This window comes from Arachis ipaensis, chromosome B10, assembly GCF_059453495.1.
Source record: "Arachis ipaensis isolate K30076 ecotype BB chromosome B10, ASM5945349v1, whole genome shotgun sequence".
In the NCBI taxonomy this organism is placed as follows: Eukaryota; Viridiplantae; Streptophyta; class Magnoliopsida; order Fabales; family Fabaceae; genus Arachis; species Arachis ipaensis.
Window position 1 is genome coordinate 1,637,034 of NC_142435.1, and position 15,253 is coordinate 1,652,286.

Sequence of the window (15,253 nt, forward strand, 5' to 3'; positions counted from 1 at the left end):
TTAAAGTGTGCATGGCCCCTTTAGTGACTGTTATTTTGTTTGCTGACAATATATTTGAATAGTTTATTGTCATAGATTTTGCTTAGCTGATACCGTCATATGGGGTTTGATCATTATTAGGTGCTGAAAGATTGTCAGCTATTGATTTTGCGCACTTGAGTCTAATGCGACTTTTGTGTTGATAAGATACCGTTTGTGAATGGATAAGTATGTAACATAAGATTTTCATAAACAAAGTAAGTCGTAACAAGAAGATAAATATTGTTCTGACGCAGTACCTTTACATCTTGAATTTGGTAAGCTAGCCTCGTTAAAACCTCCTTGAGCAAAACCTAACTTTTAGGAAAAATCTCAAGGTAGGAAAAAGAGTGCCAGCATTCTGCATTGCTAACTATAGTATTGTTTCAAGGATTGAATATTCCAAGTGTTAGGTAGTACCGTGCTATCTAATTGTTCCAATCGATATGCTCCTTTTCCGAGCACTTGGTGAACACGGTAGGGGCCTTCCCATGTCGCTGCGAGTTTTCCATGAGTGGGTGGCCTTCGTGCTGCTTCGGTTTTCCTCAATACTAAGTCTCCGACGTGGAAGGATCTTGGCTTCACCCTTTTATTGTGGCGCTGACCTATTCGCTGTTGTAAGGCTTTATGGCGCACAGCCGCTACGGCTCGCACTTCCTCTAGTAAATCGAGCTCGGCTCGTCGAGCATGGTCATAATCCTCGGCTTGTGTCCTTAAGGAGCTCTGTGATATCTCAATGGGTATCATCGCTTCCGATCCGTATACCAAACGAAATGGTGTTTCTTTAGTTGCGGAGTGTGTTGATGTATTATAACCCCACAAAATCTCTGGGACAAGCTCGGCCCATAGTCCTTTAGCATCGTCGAGCTTTTTCCTTAAAGCTTGAAGGAGGACCTTGTTTGCAGCTTCAGCCTGGCCATTGGATTGAGGATGTTCTACTGAGGAGAAATGCTGCTTTATCTTTAAATTCTGTAAAAAAGTCTTAAAATTATGGTCGGTAAACTGGCGACCATTATCAGTTAAGATGTGACGAGGTATACCAAATCTGCAAATTATGTTTTTCCAGACAAATGATATCATTTGAGCCGATGTAATTTTAGCAAGTGGCTGAGCCTCAATCCATTTAGAAAAATAGTCAATTGCAACAATTAAATATTTTACCTGTCTTGGAGCTGTAGGGAAAGGTCCTAAAATATCCATCCCCCATTGATTAAATGGCCAGCTTACCGTTGAGTGATGCAAATCCTCGGCAGGGATGTTAATAATCGGGGCATGTTTTTGGCAATGGTCGCACGTTCGGACCTTTTGCTGACTGTCCTTCCATATGGTCGGCCAGTAAAAACCGGCACGAAGAATTTTTTGTGCTAGGCTCCTTGCTCCTGAATGCATTCCGCAAATACCTTCATGTACCTCAGCTAAGGCCAGGTCGGCCTCTGACCTGTCTAAGCATTTTAACAATGGTCGAGAATAGCCTCGCCTATACAATTTGTTATTCAGTAATGTAAAGAAAGATGCCTGTCTTTTGAACGTTTTTAGGTTCTGGAGGCCTTTTGGAAGCTCTCCACTTCTAAGATACTGAATATATGGGTCTTGCCAACTATCTTCATCGTCTATATGATAGATATTAAGTATATTTATGCTCGGCTCATGGAGGGTGGATTGTAAAAGTGAGGCAGTGTGTGACTGAGTGGTAGCTAGTTTGGATAATATGTCGGCCCTGTGATTTTGATCTCTCGCTATATGGTTAATTTCAACTTTTGAAAAACGATGCATGAGGTCTTTGACAATTGCTAAATATTTTGACAAAATTGGGTCTTTAGTTTGAAAACTCTGTTTTACTTGTTGAACAACTAAAAGAGAATCGCAATAAACTTGCAAATTGTCAATATGTAGTTCAATTGCTAACCTGAGCCCGGCGACTAGGGCTTCATACTCGGCTTGATTGTTGCTAGCCTTGAATGAGAATCGAAGAGAATGTTCAATAACAACTCCTTCCGTGTTTTCCAAAAGTATTCCTGCTCCAGACCCATGAGGGTTTGAAGCCCCATCAACAAATAATGTCCAGTCTGCAATATTCGTATCCGAGCTTGATCCTGTGAATTCGGCCACGAAATCTGCTAAGTACTGTGACTTGATAGATCCTCGTGGTTGATAATGGATGTCAAACTCGGAGAGTTCAATGGACCATTTTATCAACCGTCCTGCAAGCTCGGGCTTGGCGAGTATTTGTCGCAATGGTTGAGAAGTTCTAACATTGATAGTGTGGCTCTGAAAATATGGGCGTAGTCGTCTTGCCGAAAAAACTAGTGCATAGGCGAGCTTCTCTAATCTCGGATAGCGAAGCTCGGCATTCTGCAATGATTTACTCACGAAATACACTGGCCGTTGAGCACTCTTAGTTTCTGCAACAAGGACGGAACTAATTGCCATATCAGTAACTGACAAATATAAATATAACGGCTCGCCAACCTTGGGTTTCTGTAAAACAGGGGGTTCAGAAAGAAATTGCTTTAGACTGTTAAAGGCCATTTCACAGTTTTCATCCCATTGGAAAGTCGTATTTTTCTTTAAACATTGGAAAAAGCTGAAGGACTTGGATGCTAAACATGGTAGGAATCTGGATAGTGCTGCTAACCGCCCTGTTAATCGCTGAACCTCCTTGATGTTTGTGGGACTATTCATATCAAGGATTGCTTGACACTTCTCAGGATTAGCCTCAATTCCTCGGCTAGTAAGGATGAAGCCGAGGAATTTTCCTCCTCGAACACCAAAGGCACATTTCTCCGGATTGAGCCTCATGTTATAAGCTCGGATTTGGCCAAAAATTTCAGCAAGGTCTTCAATATGGGAGTGGCCGACCTTCGTCTTGGCGACCATGTCGTCCACATATACTTCAATGTTCCGACCTATTTGTTGTTCGAAGACTTTGTTCATCAGTCTTTGGTATGTTGCACCTGCATTCTTTAAGCCAAAAGGCATGACATTATAGCAATAATTACCATATTCAGTAATGAAGGCTGTTTTTTCTTGGTCTGATGGATGCATAAAGATCTGGTTATAACCAGAGTATGCATCCATGAAACTCAAGGTACCATAACCACAAGAGTTATCAACTAAAGTATCAATAGACGGCAAAGGGTAGGCGTCCTTAGGACATGCTTTATTAAGATCTGTAAAGTCGACGCACATGCGCCATTTACCGTTATTTTTCTTTACCATGACGACGTTGGCCAGCCAGGTTGTAAACCTGATTTCTCGGATGAAATTTGCATCAATGAGCTTTTTGGCTTCGGTCATAGATGCGAGCCTCTTCTCATTTCCAAGATTTCGTTTTTTCTGGGATATTGGTCGGGCGGCCGGGCTTAATGCCAATTTATGAGTAATGACAGATGGGTCAATGCCTGGCATGTCTCCTGATGTCCAAGCAAATAGATCAGTGTTTTCCCGCAGAAAATGGACGAGCTTTTCCCTTTCCTTGTCTTTTATGGAGGATCCTATGAAAGTAAACTTTGTCGGGTCATCTGTTAATATAAGCTTTGTTAGCTCCTCGTTTGGTGATGGACGATCTTGAAAATCGGCTCTGGGATCAAGCTCGGCCAGCGTTGGCTGTTCGGCACTGATGGAGTTTACACGCCGCTCGCAACTTCTCTTGATAGGCTTTAGGCTTGTATTATAACAATATCGGGCTTCTTGTAGGTCTCCATGGATTGTGGCGACAATATTATCCTGCACAGGGAACTTGACACACAGATGAGCAGTGGATACAATTGCAGCAAATCTGTTTAAAAAAGGTCTTCCTAAGATAAGGTTGTAGGGACTAAAACAGTCAACAACAAGGTACTGGATATCATGTGTTTTAGATAAAGGCTGCTCACCAAGTGTGGTTTGTAACCACACTGAACCCATAACTGGAACTCGTTCTCCTGAAAATCCGACCAAGTCTCCTGCAGATGGTTGTAAAATGTTAGTACTTAGCTTCATTTTTTCAAATGTAGTAAAAAATAACACATCGGCGCTGCTGCCTGGGTCTAGCAGCACTTTCCGAACTATTAAGTCGCCCAATTGGATAGAGATGACAACGGGGTCATCCAAGTTGGTGTCCTGGCAACTAAAGTCGTTCTGGCAGAAGGTCATCTCTGGCACGTCTGGCATTGGCTGAGGATTGCTCGTGGTAGCTCCAAGTGCTAACATGGCCCTGTATGTACGTTTTCTAGCCGAACTTGTTTGTCCTCCTCCGGCATAACCGCCTGAGATGCAATTGATTATGCCTCTAGGTTGAGCAGGAGCCTTTTCTTTGTCCTTCGATGATGATGATGATGGTGGTGCAGGTGATGGATCTGAAGTCGGAATAGCTCTCTTCTGCATATGACCCGAGATGAATTTATCAAGGTGTCCCTGTCTTGCTAAGCGTTCTAACAGGTCTTTGGCGATCACACAATCGTCGGTTGTGTGACCATACTTCTGGTGGAATGTGCAGTACTTGCTTTTGTCGATGTTCTTCGGTTCAGGGTAACTGCCAGCTTTACGGGGGGGTTTAATCAATTTGGAGTTCAGAATCTCTTTAATAATATCGTCCCTCTTCGTATTAAACTGAGTATATGTCTCATAGCGGGGGGTGGGTCTGAAGTTCTTCTTACTGTCCCGAGGTCTGTCGTCGTCTTTAGTAGCCGACGACCTTTCAGCCTTCCGAGCTTGTCGAAGTTCTTCAATATCGATTTGCCCCTTCGCCTTCTCTCGAAACTCGGCTAACGTCTTTGGCTTGGATACTGCAATAGCTTCTTGAAATTTTCCTGGGCGGAGGCCGCTTTTGATGGCATGGAGATGTACTTCAGGATGAAGGTCGGGGATCCGCATGGCTATTTTTGTAAAACGGGTGATATAATCCTTCAGACTTTCTTGAGGGGCTTGCTTAACAGTCGTCAGGTAATCGGAATCATGTAAATATATTGCTGATGCCGCAAAATGATCTTCAAACTGTTTTGCTAACTCCTGGAAACGTGAAATGGAATCTGCAGGCAAAGAGCAAAACCAGTCAAGTGCAGGACCATCTAAAAAGGATGGAAAACAACGACATAAAATAGGATCAGATGCACCGTTAACGATCATGATAGATCGGAATTTTTTGATATGTTGCTTTGGATCTCCCAAACCATCATATGGAGTTAGAGTCGTTGGCAATGTGAATTGTCTAGGCAGTTGAAAGTTCATAATATCGGCCGTGAAAGGTCCTGCCGAGTTGTCAGGCTCATCCTCCTCGTCGTTGGGCGAGGTTTCATTGTTATGGGGATCTCCGCCATCATCATCTTGAGGGGTTTCCGAAACATGCGTTGGGTGGGATTGATGCTCATCATTGGTGTTTCGCCCGTGATGGGTGTCGTTGTGCTCAAGGCGGGCGTTGGCTATCTGCTGAATTTGTTGTTGCATTCTTTGATTTTCCTCCGCCATACGTTGATTTGCCTCAGCCATGCGTTGATTTGCCTGCTGAAGCTCGGTTACCATCCGAAGGAGCTCGGACGTAGAAGGGGGAGGCACATCAGCCATTAATGGATGTTAGGGTATTTTGGGGCCTAGAAAGAAAATTTTTCTATAACCTCGGCCCCACGGTGGGCGCCAAATGTTCCTGCCTGGTTGTGGCCGAGCTATATGTCTCCTTGGAGGGTTGAACGTCCGACCTTGTTGGAGAACTTCAATATGCCTCGACCACCAAGTGAAACAAGGGGGGGGAGCACCTGCAAAAAGCACTCCCACGCTCAAGTCAGCTAAAGAGAATTATTTGAAGAGTTATTTTAGCTTAGAACGATGATCTACCTTTTCAATTTCAGCTGTTTCCTTTATAACTCGGAGATGATGGCCGTTTATTGACCGTTTCTGTGTAACCGATCATAGTGGTTTAATGCCATAAAGTCGGCAAAGTTAATGTGCCGATTAAAAAGGGATTCGCCGAGCTATAATTCGTAACCGACGTATAACGGTTGTATCAGCTACCAATCACAAAAGTTGCTGGTCCCCTAGCATTGCTCATAAAAAATTATACTTTATTTTTTTAATTGTTAAAAAAAATAGAAAAGATTTATTACCTAAGAAAAACGGTTAGAGAACGTACGTGATTACGCAAAACTGGCATAGACAACAATGAACAAACTCACAAGACACAAGTAATTTGAAGGGGAAATGAATATGAATAGGATTCTCGAATCAACTAACACATTATGGATTAGAGTAAAGATGTTTAACTTTTCTCCTCTTAAGTCTTAATTAGCGATCTAAAGAATTATATATTTTATAAAATTCTAAATACTAACGAACCAATTATTTAAAAAAAAAAATAATATTTTTATATACTATTTTCTCTTGTCCATTGCAAATAAAGGATAAGCTCTTTTTATTTTCCTTTTATATTGTCGTAATCAAAGTGTACCACGTCATAGCTGGATCACATCCCCACACCATAGTGACCCACCACCACCTCTTCCTCCCCTCATCTCCTCCTAGCTCCTCCTTCTTATACTTGCATTGTTCTAGAACGAAGACTATTGATAGCGCTGTACTATTTTCTCTTTATTTTTCAAGACAGGTACCTCTTGTATATTTTCCCTCTGAAACTCAAATTTGACTTGAAATCTTGAAGTGAAGACTCACCATTTTTGACCTTAGCCCATAGCTGACCCCTTAATCAGACAATTTGATTTTTTATTGTTCCCACCTAATTTATATTCCTCCAAGTCTCCAAGACGATCCATCTAAATAAATTGAGAGCTGAAGAAAGCCCAACCACCCACCTCCTTTCACAAAGAGAGAGAGAGAGAGAGAGAGAGAGAGAGGACATGTCAATTGCATCTCCTCTGACTCCCCTATTGCCATACATAACATGCTTCATAATCTTGCTGGTCCTTGTAGAACAGATCAAGTACATAAGCAAGAAGAGGTCTATCCCAGGGCCAAGCGTGGTCCTGCCCTTCATAGGAAACGCAATCGCATTGGTCAGAAACCCAACCAAGTTCTGGGACCAACAATCCAGCCTCGCCAAGTCCACCACCGCAGGACTCTCTGTGAACTACATCATCGGCAACTTCATAGTCTTCATAAGAGACACAGAGCTCTCCCACAAGGTCTTCGCCAATGTTAGGCCCGACGCATTCAGGCTCGTGGGCCACCCATTCGGTAAAAAGCTATTCGGTGAGCACAACCTCATCTACATGACGGGCCAAGACCATAAGAATCTCCGTCGTCGAATCGCACCCAACTTCACTCCAAGGGCTCTTTCCACGTACACCGCGCTGCAGCAGATCACAATCCTCAACCATCTTAAGTCCTGGGTTCAGCTCTCACACAAAGCCCAAGCCCCCATTCCGCTCCGCGTTTTAGCCCGGGATATGAACTTAGAGACTTCTCAGACGGTCTTCGTTGGGCCCTACTTGACCCCCAAGGCCCGCCAGAGCTTCGAGAGGGATTACTATCTTTTCAACGTCGGTCTCATGAAGCTCCCCATCGACCTCCCCGGCATGGCGTTCCGAAACGCCAGGCTCGCCGTCGATCGTCTTGCCGGAACCCTAGCTACCTGCACGGCTATGAGCAAGAAGAGGATGGAGAACGGAGAGGAACCTTCGTGCTTAATCGATTACTGGATGCAGGACACACTACGCGAAATCGCAGAGGCGCAGCTCGCCGGAGATACTTCACCTCCGCCGTATTCCTCTGACGCCGAGATTGGTGGATACCTCTTTGACTTCCTCTTTGCGGCTCAGGACGCGTCCACGTCGTCGCTTCTGTGGGCGGTGACGCTGCTGGACTCTCATCCTGATGTGTTGGCCAGGGTGAGGGACGAGGTCGCCGGAATCTGGTCGCCTGAGTCCGACGAACTAATAACGACGGACCAGTTGAGGGAGATGAGGTACACTCAAGCGGTGGCTCGTGAGGTGGTGAGATTCCGTCCGCCGGCGACTCTGGTGCCGCACATCGCGGCGGTGGATTTCCCGTTGACTGAAAACTACGTGGTTCCGAAGGGCGCGATCGTTTTCCCGTCGGTTTACGAGTCATCGTTTCAGGGATTCCCTGAACCGGACCGATTCGACCCGGACCGGTTCTCAGAGGAGAGACAAGAGGACCAGATTTATAAAAGAAACTTTCTGGCGTTTGGTGCTGGGGCCCATCAGTGCGTGGGCCAGAGGTATGCCTTGAATCATTTGGTTCTGTTCATAGCGATGTTCGCCTCGTTGATCGATTTCAAGAGAGATAGAACGGACGGCTGCGATGATATTGCATACGTCCCCACCATCTGCCCCAAAGACGATTGCAGGGTGTTCCTGTCTAGGCGTTGCGTACGTTATCCTTCTTTCCCCGGGCACTGAATTACCGTAGTGCCCTTCTTCGCCCTTTGCATTGTTTGTTAATTGTGTCGGCCTTTGCCTTTTCTTTTTTTTCAAAATTTTCATTTTATTCATTTGTCATTTATTAGTGTCAAGCATGTTCACTTGTATTTTGCTCTTTTTTTTTCCCCTCCCCCCCCCCCCCCCCCTTCATGATTTATTCATTGAGTTTTAAAATGTTACTACTGTAAAAGCTTGTGGACGTGAATGTTGTTAGAGGTCATTGGATGGTGGAACATTGGGTGTTTATTGGCAATCAAATAAAATGATTAATGAAAAGTAAGGACAGCAAACTTATTCATGTGACCCTACTTTTCGGATAACTCTGGGATTCTCTGGAATTATTTGGTTTAATTACTTTCGTCTTCTTGATAATTTTATTCAATTTATAATTTAAATGATTCTAAATTAAATTTTTATAATTAAAATTTTATATTAAATGCAATTTTTAATTAGATTATTGCTAACCGATCGTTTTTCGTATTCAATATAAGAGAACGATAATGATAATAATGATGATGATAATAATGTATAATAAGGGATAAAATTAAAAAAATATCTTTATTTATTGTTGGATATATTAAAAATTGAGGATATATAGATAAAGTTGAGATATATTTTAAATATTTAGAATAAAATTGAATCAAATTAAATTTTATTTATAATTTTGATTAATTTTAAATATATTATAGACAAGAAATACACTTTATTTGGTATTTAAATATAAAATAATATAAAAAATAAAACATACCATCTAGGGACAGTCATAAGGTGTTGAGTGGATCCCTCAGTCCTCAATTTTTTAAAAAAAAATTAATAATAATAGTTATTATGTATAATTTAATTTTTTTTAAAAAATATTTAGTATTTAATTTAATATAAATAAAAGTCTAAACCAATTTAAATATTAATAATTTCTAATATTTAAAAAGTAAGTAGTAATATTAAAAAAAATTGAAAACGATATTAATACTAATATTTTTTAATTAAATAAAATTGTTCAAATCTCATAAAGTAAATTCTTTTTTTTTTTGTGATCGTTTTTTTTATTCATTTGATATTAATTTTCTCTATTTTAATTGCTACAACTAAGAGATCTTTTTAACTATGAATATTGTGAAAAATAACTCAAAAACAAAATAAAAGATGAATTTTTTGTTAATTGTCTTTTAATTATATTGAAAAAAATTGCTGAAAAATTTGACATAAATTCTATTATAGATGAATTTTATGATATGAAAAATTGACCATTTCGTTAGTAAAAAGTACACACATATTTTTTATACTTTAAAATATATTTTCTATCAGTATATTTTTGTAATACATTTTATATTATATAATTTTTTACATAATATTTAATATTATATGTATTATTGACCTCATGATAACATTTTTGGATCTGTCCTGATACCATCCATTATAACATGAATTATAATATCACATGCAAAAATTGCGAACAGCATGGAATTTTTTCAGGAATTACAAGAACATAGAACAAATCAATAAATCATTATATATCAAAAGAAAAATTAAATTTTAAGAGAAAATCAAGTAAACTCCACTTGATTTTGGTGGAAATATGAAGGGCCTATCCAATTTGCAGTTTTTTAGTGTAAAAAAATCCTCTATGAATACAAACCATAGAGTTATTATGTATTTGTCTAAATTTTGATATGTTAGTTTAGAGTTTAATTTTAATACATTAAATTAGTATAAAATATTTTATATCATCATTCAATTATATTAGTCCTTTTGAAGGATCATTTACATGATTAATAAAAAATATATTTATTTTTATTAATGTGTCAATGTATAATTGAATGCACATGAAAGATTATTTTACATTAAAAATATATTAAAATTAAATTTATTATTTTATTTATATATTTTTTAATAAAATAATTATTAATAATTAGTCATTAAAATAATAAAAAATAGCAACAACAATATCAAATTTTCTCAAGAATTCCAAATATGTATTCATATCAAGAATAATAGTAAACAAAATAAAATATATTCTTTATTAAGAAAACTAAATTAATTATGAGTTAATGGCACTTATTTTATGTCATATAAGTTTTAATCCCTAAGTTTTAAAAATTTGAAAATCAAATAACTTTAATAATAATAGAAGCAATATTAATAATAGAATTTAACTAATATGTATTTTTGAGGTTGTCAATTAAAAGACTTCTTACTTAAAATACAAAAAATTTAAACTTTTAATATATTTTATTATACGTTCACTAAAAATTTTAAATTTTTTTATTAATAATAATTTTAACAAATACTTTAAAAACATACTCCTTTCATTTTAAAATAAGCGTTATTTTCATTTTTTGATTCATTCAAAAACTAATATATCTAGATAAAAAGTTAGTCTAAATACATTAATTTTTTAATAAACTAAGAAAGTGAAAGCTAATATTATTTTAAAAATTTATCTATTTTATATTTTAAGAACACATGTTAAATTTATAAATTAAAATTTTTTATTAAAATTTAAAAAATTTAAATTTTTAATATATTTATCATAAAAAATTTAAATTTTTTACTAATAATAAATATATTATATGTCCTTGATACATGTGTTAGTTAAATTGAAATTTTAAAACCAAGGGACTGAAGGAGGATGTCTTAAAACGTATATCCTAGAGATCCATGTTAGCAAAATCTACAAGGATGAAGGAGGGAATGGATTCTCTCCATTTTTTTTAATAATTAAGAGAGTAAAGTGTAATCTCTTATCATTAATTTTATAAATGGGACTAAGAATAAATATGAGAAAGAGCAATGAAACGTTAGAAATCACACTTTATATTGTCAATTTTTTTTAACAATTGAGAGGATTCATTTCCGACGAATAATAGAATATGATGATTAGGATAGCATGGAGGATTTTGTCATTAATTTTGCAAAATCCCGTGAGTGTAGTCTCGATTAACTAACTATTCAGTATTCACAAGAAAACCAATGAAGGAGGTGCCACAGATCGGAAACTGGAAATCACAGTGGTTGGGCTATCCTATGCACTTGCATGTATGCCTTCTTTTTGTGTTTTCAAAAAGTCCAAGGGTTTAACTTCCTCGATCTTTGAACTATCTTCTTGGGTTTTTCTTTTGCCTTTTAAACACGGATTTAGTTTTGGATTAAACAGATGTATTAAGAATTTAAGATAAAACAAGAAATTTTGTTTGTTATATCGGCATTTTTTCATTGAAATAGCAAAATAAAAAATACGAGAAGATTATCAGAAATTTTTTTATTTTGTTATTATTTAATCATTAATTTAATTTTTTTAATTTAATAATTTAATAATATACTTTATTCTATATTTTTAAATATTAATAACTAATTAATAATAAAAAATAACAAATTCTAATGATCTTTTAATAAAATAAAAGGAAGCCACTTAGATAAAGATGTTAAAAATATTTTTTTTTAAAAATATTTTTTAAAAATTAAAATTTAACACATATAATCAATTAAATTATATTATTTTTATTAAAATTAGATTGGACAAATCAATTTAGCAAAATAATTAATAAATTAAATTTTAAACCAGTACAAATTAATATTTTTTATAAAAATTACTACAATATCTCTATTATAAAATATAGCTAAAATATTCTTATTTTATATATATATATATATATTAATTTTAAAAACTTTAAATTCTAACCCTATAACGATAGAGAAGAAAAATATTAGAATTTAGAATTCTCAAAATTAATATATATAATAAGAGTATTTTAATCATTTTATATAATAGGAGTATTGTAGTCATTTTTTATAAAAAATAATTTTAATTTAGATTGATTCAAAATTTGATTCACTTTTTTTCAGTCAAATTAATTTATCTGACCTAATTTTGATAAAAATAACATAATTTAAGTGATTATATGTATTAAATTTTAATTATTAAAAAAAATCTTTAAAAAAAGATGTTGTGTCTTTATGGGAGCATCCCAAAATAAAATTCAAATATTTTAACTATTTATTTTGCCTCTAAAAGTTTGTTCAATATTTTTTTACTATTAAACATATTCAATTAAGAAAGTTTAATCTGAAAATTCTTAATAATTTATTTAATCATAAAACAATATTTACATAATTATTTTAATGGTTGATTTGATTAACTTAAATTTAAAAATATGAATTAAAAATATAATATGTCCTTTTAATAATTATGCATCCAATAGCATTCTTTTTCCAAATTTGACAAAAGAGTATTTAAATATAAATCACATTAACATCAATTAAATTTTGATCAAAATTAATTCTACAAAAATATATTAACACTAAAATCTGTTTACACTCCAAACACACATTCTTTAAAAACATTCTACATTCCTATAGGTCTCGGATGAAGGGTTTTGTAAATGAGTAATTCAGAGAAAAAGTAAGTATTCTTTAAAAATTCACAGTTACTACTTGAAGTTTATTATTAATAAAAATTAGTGTAAGAAATTTAAGATTTCAGTGGCAGTAAATGTATAAAATTCTTATTTTCTTAAAGAATTGTTAAAAGAATGTCTTAAAACACTACTTTTAAGTTAAGCTAAATTATAGTTTTTGTTTTATTAAAAAGATAATATTATTTCATTACATTGGATTTTTTCACTATTTTATCCAGACCTTTATATATATAAAAAATTTAAAAATATTATTTATATATTAAAATTTAATTTATTTTAATATATATTTTATACTAATACCTAATTTGAGTAATTTATCTATATACGTACATATTTAACATGGTTGAAAATATTAGAGTGGTTTGATTTGAATTTTGATCTCTCTTTGTTGTGGAGAATGGAATTTGGTCCCTTCAATTTAATTATACACCATAAGAAAATTTTAACTATGGTATTTATCATTTTTTATTTATTATTATATTATATAAAAATTAATTAATGTAAATATGACTCGCTATCGATGAATACAATTATACAAAAGAAGATGAGACTTGTTTTCTTGACAAGATTGGAGTGCTACTAGTAGTTACAGATCTAAAAAATTTTAAGAGCCGAAACAAAATATATATAATATAATAATAATTTTTATAATAAAATTATTATGTGTATATAAAAATTAATTATTAAATTATTTATTAACTATTATGTTTATGTGTATATACATATATTTTTTAATTTATTTTTAATATACATTTTGTATTTTAATATATATTTTATATAGGTAATTCTTTTTTACGAACATATAGCATGATTATTATAATTATATTTTGTTATTATAAAATATAATTAATCTTTGAAATATCTAATTTACAAATTAAAATACTAAAATAGTAATTTAAACAATAACATATAATTTAAAATTTTATTTTTTAAATTTTTATTTTAAAGAAATTAAGTAATCATTTACTTAATACAATCGAAACATCTCTTTATATATATATATATATATATATATATATATATATATATCACTAAACAATTATTTAAAATTTACTTTTCATACAATTAAAATCAACTCTTATCGATATTCATAGTTGAAAAAGTTCTTTCAATTAATGTTGTTGTTACAGAAAAAAATAAAGCTAATTTTAAAAGAAGATAAATAATACTCTTTCAAGTTGATTTCTAAGAAAGAACACTAATCTAATTTAAATTGATAATTGATTATTCTAATAGACATTCAATATAAAATTCTTAAATTAATTATTATGTACCAAAAGTTGAGTAAAAAATTATTGTGGGGTCAAATTTAATAATTTAATGGGGGCAAATAAATATTATTATCATATACTACTCAAAAAAATTTCAAATTGTAGCGGGGGCGCTTGCCCCCGCACCCAATAACATAAATCCGTCCCTGGCTACTAGGGCTGACAATCTATATTCTACTCGTGGGTACTTAACTCGAATCAATCCGTTCGAGTAGGATTGTCTACTCTACCCACTACGGGTAGGGTAGGGTGCGGTGCGAGTTCGCTTGCGGGTAGGGTAGGATACGGATTCAGAGTATACTCTACCTTACCGGAATTTCTAATATATTATATAATATATAGGTAAAAGTTATATATGTAGTAAAGAAAGTAAGTGTTGAACCTATAATCTTTTTCTTATAAAAACTTGAAATAACTACTAAACTAGTTGATGATAATATTATTTATAATTTTATATTAGATTTTTTTAAGATTTTATTATTTTTAATTTGAACTTAGTTTTTTATTTTCTATTTTATTAATATGTATAAAATTTCAAATGGTTGAATTTTATATTTGCTTGAAATTTTTTTATTTTTCTGTTGGTAGGATCGGGTACGATAGAGTTTAAAACTTTAGGGTGCGGGTAGGGTTAGGGTTAAGAAATTCTTAACCCGTAGGTAGGGTAGGGTAAAATTTTAAAAAAGTTTTTAACTCGCAGGTAGGATTAGAATAGAGTCTAAACCCTACCCTACCTATTGCCAACCCTAAGGCTGCGTTTGTTTTTAGAGACAGGATAGAACATGACACTGAAACGGAGACAATAGGACGGAGACACTAAAAATTATCTTTTGTGTATTGTGTTTGGATACGATGGACAAGACACTAATGTAATGTCTAGTATTATGTTTGGATACATATAGACAAGACTAAAATATTATATAAAATGACTAAAATAGCCCTTGATTCCAAATTTTCTACATCAATACAAATTAATTAAAAAAAAATGAGAGTACGTAGGAGTACAGACGGAACTTGAAAAAAATATTTGAAGAGGCAAAAAATTTTAATAAAAAAATATATTAGTATTTATATTAAAATAAAATTTATAAATATAATTATTTTATTTTAAAATTTATTATTAATATATAGGAATACATATGGTTAAGATTAACAAAAAAAAATAAATTTGAGTTTGATT

General features: G+C 33.9%; 1 protein-coding gene across 1 annotated transcript; it reads left to right on the forward strand.

Annotated features, from left to right (window-relative positions):
• The first annotated feature begins 6,363 nt into the window (after positions 1-6,363).
• Positions 6,364-8,709, forward strand: LOC107623676 (cytochrome P450 710A1). Its single transcript, XM_016326023.3, has one exon. It carries the CDS (start codon positions 6,843-6,845, stop codon positions 8,364-8,366), a length of 1,524 nt encoding a protein of 507 aa, XP_016181509.1. The 5' UTR covers positions 6,364-6,842; the 3' UTR covers positions 8,367-8,709.
• Positions 8,710-15,253: the final 6,544 nt, after the last annotated feature.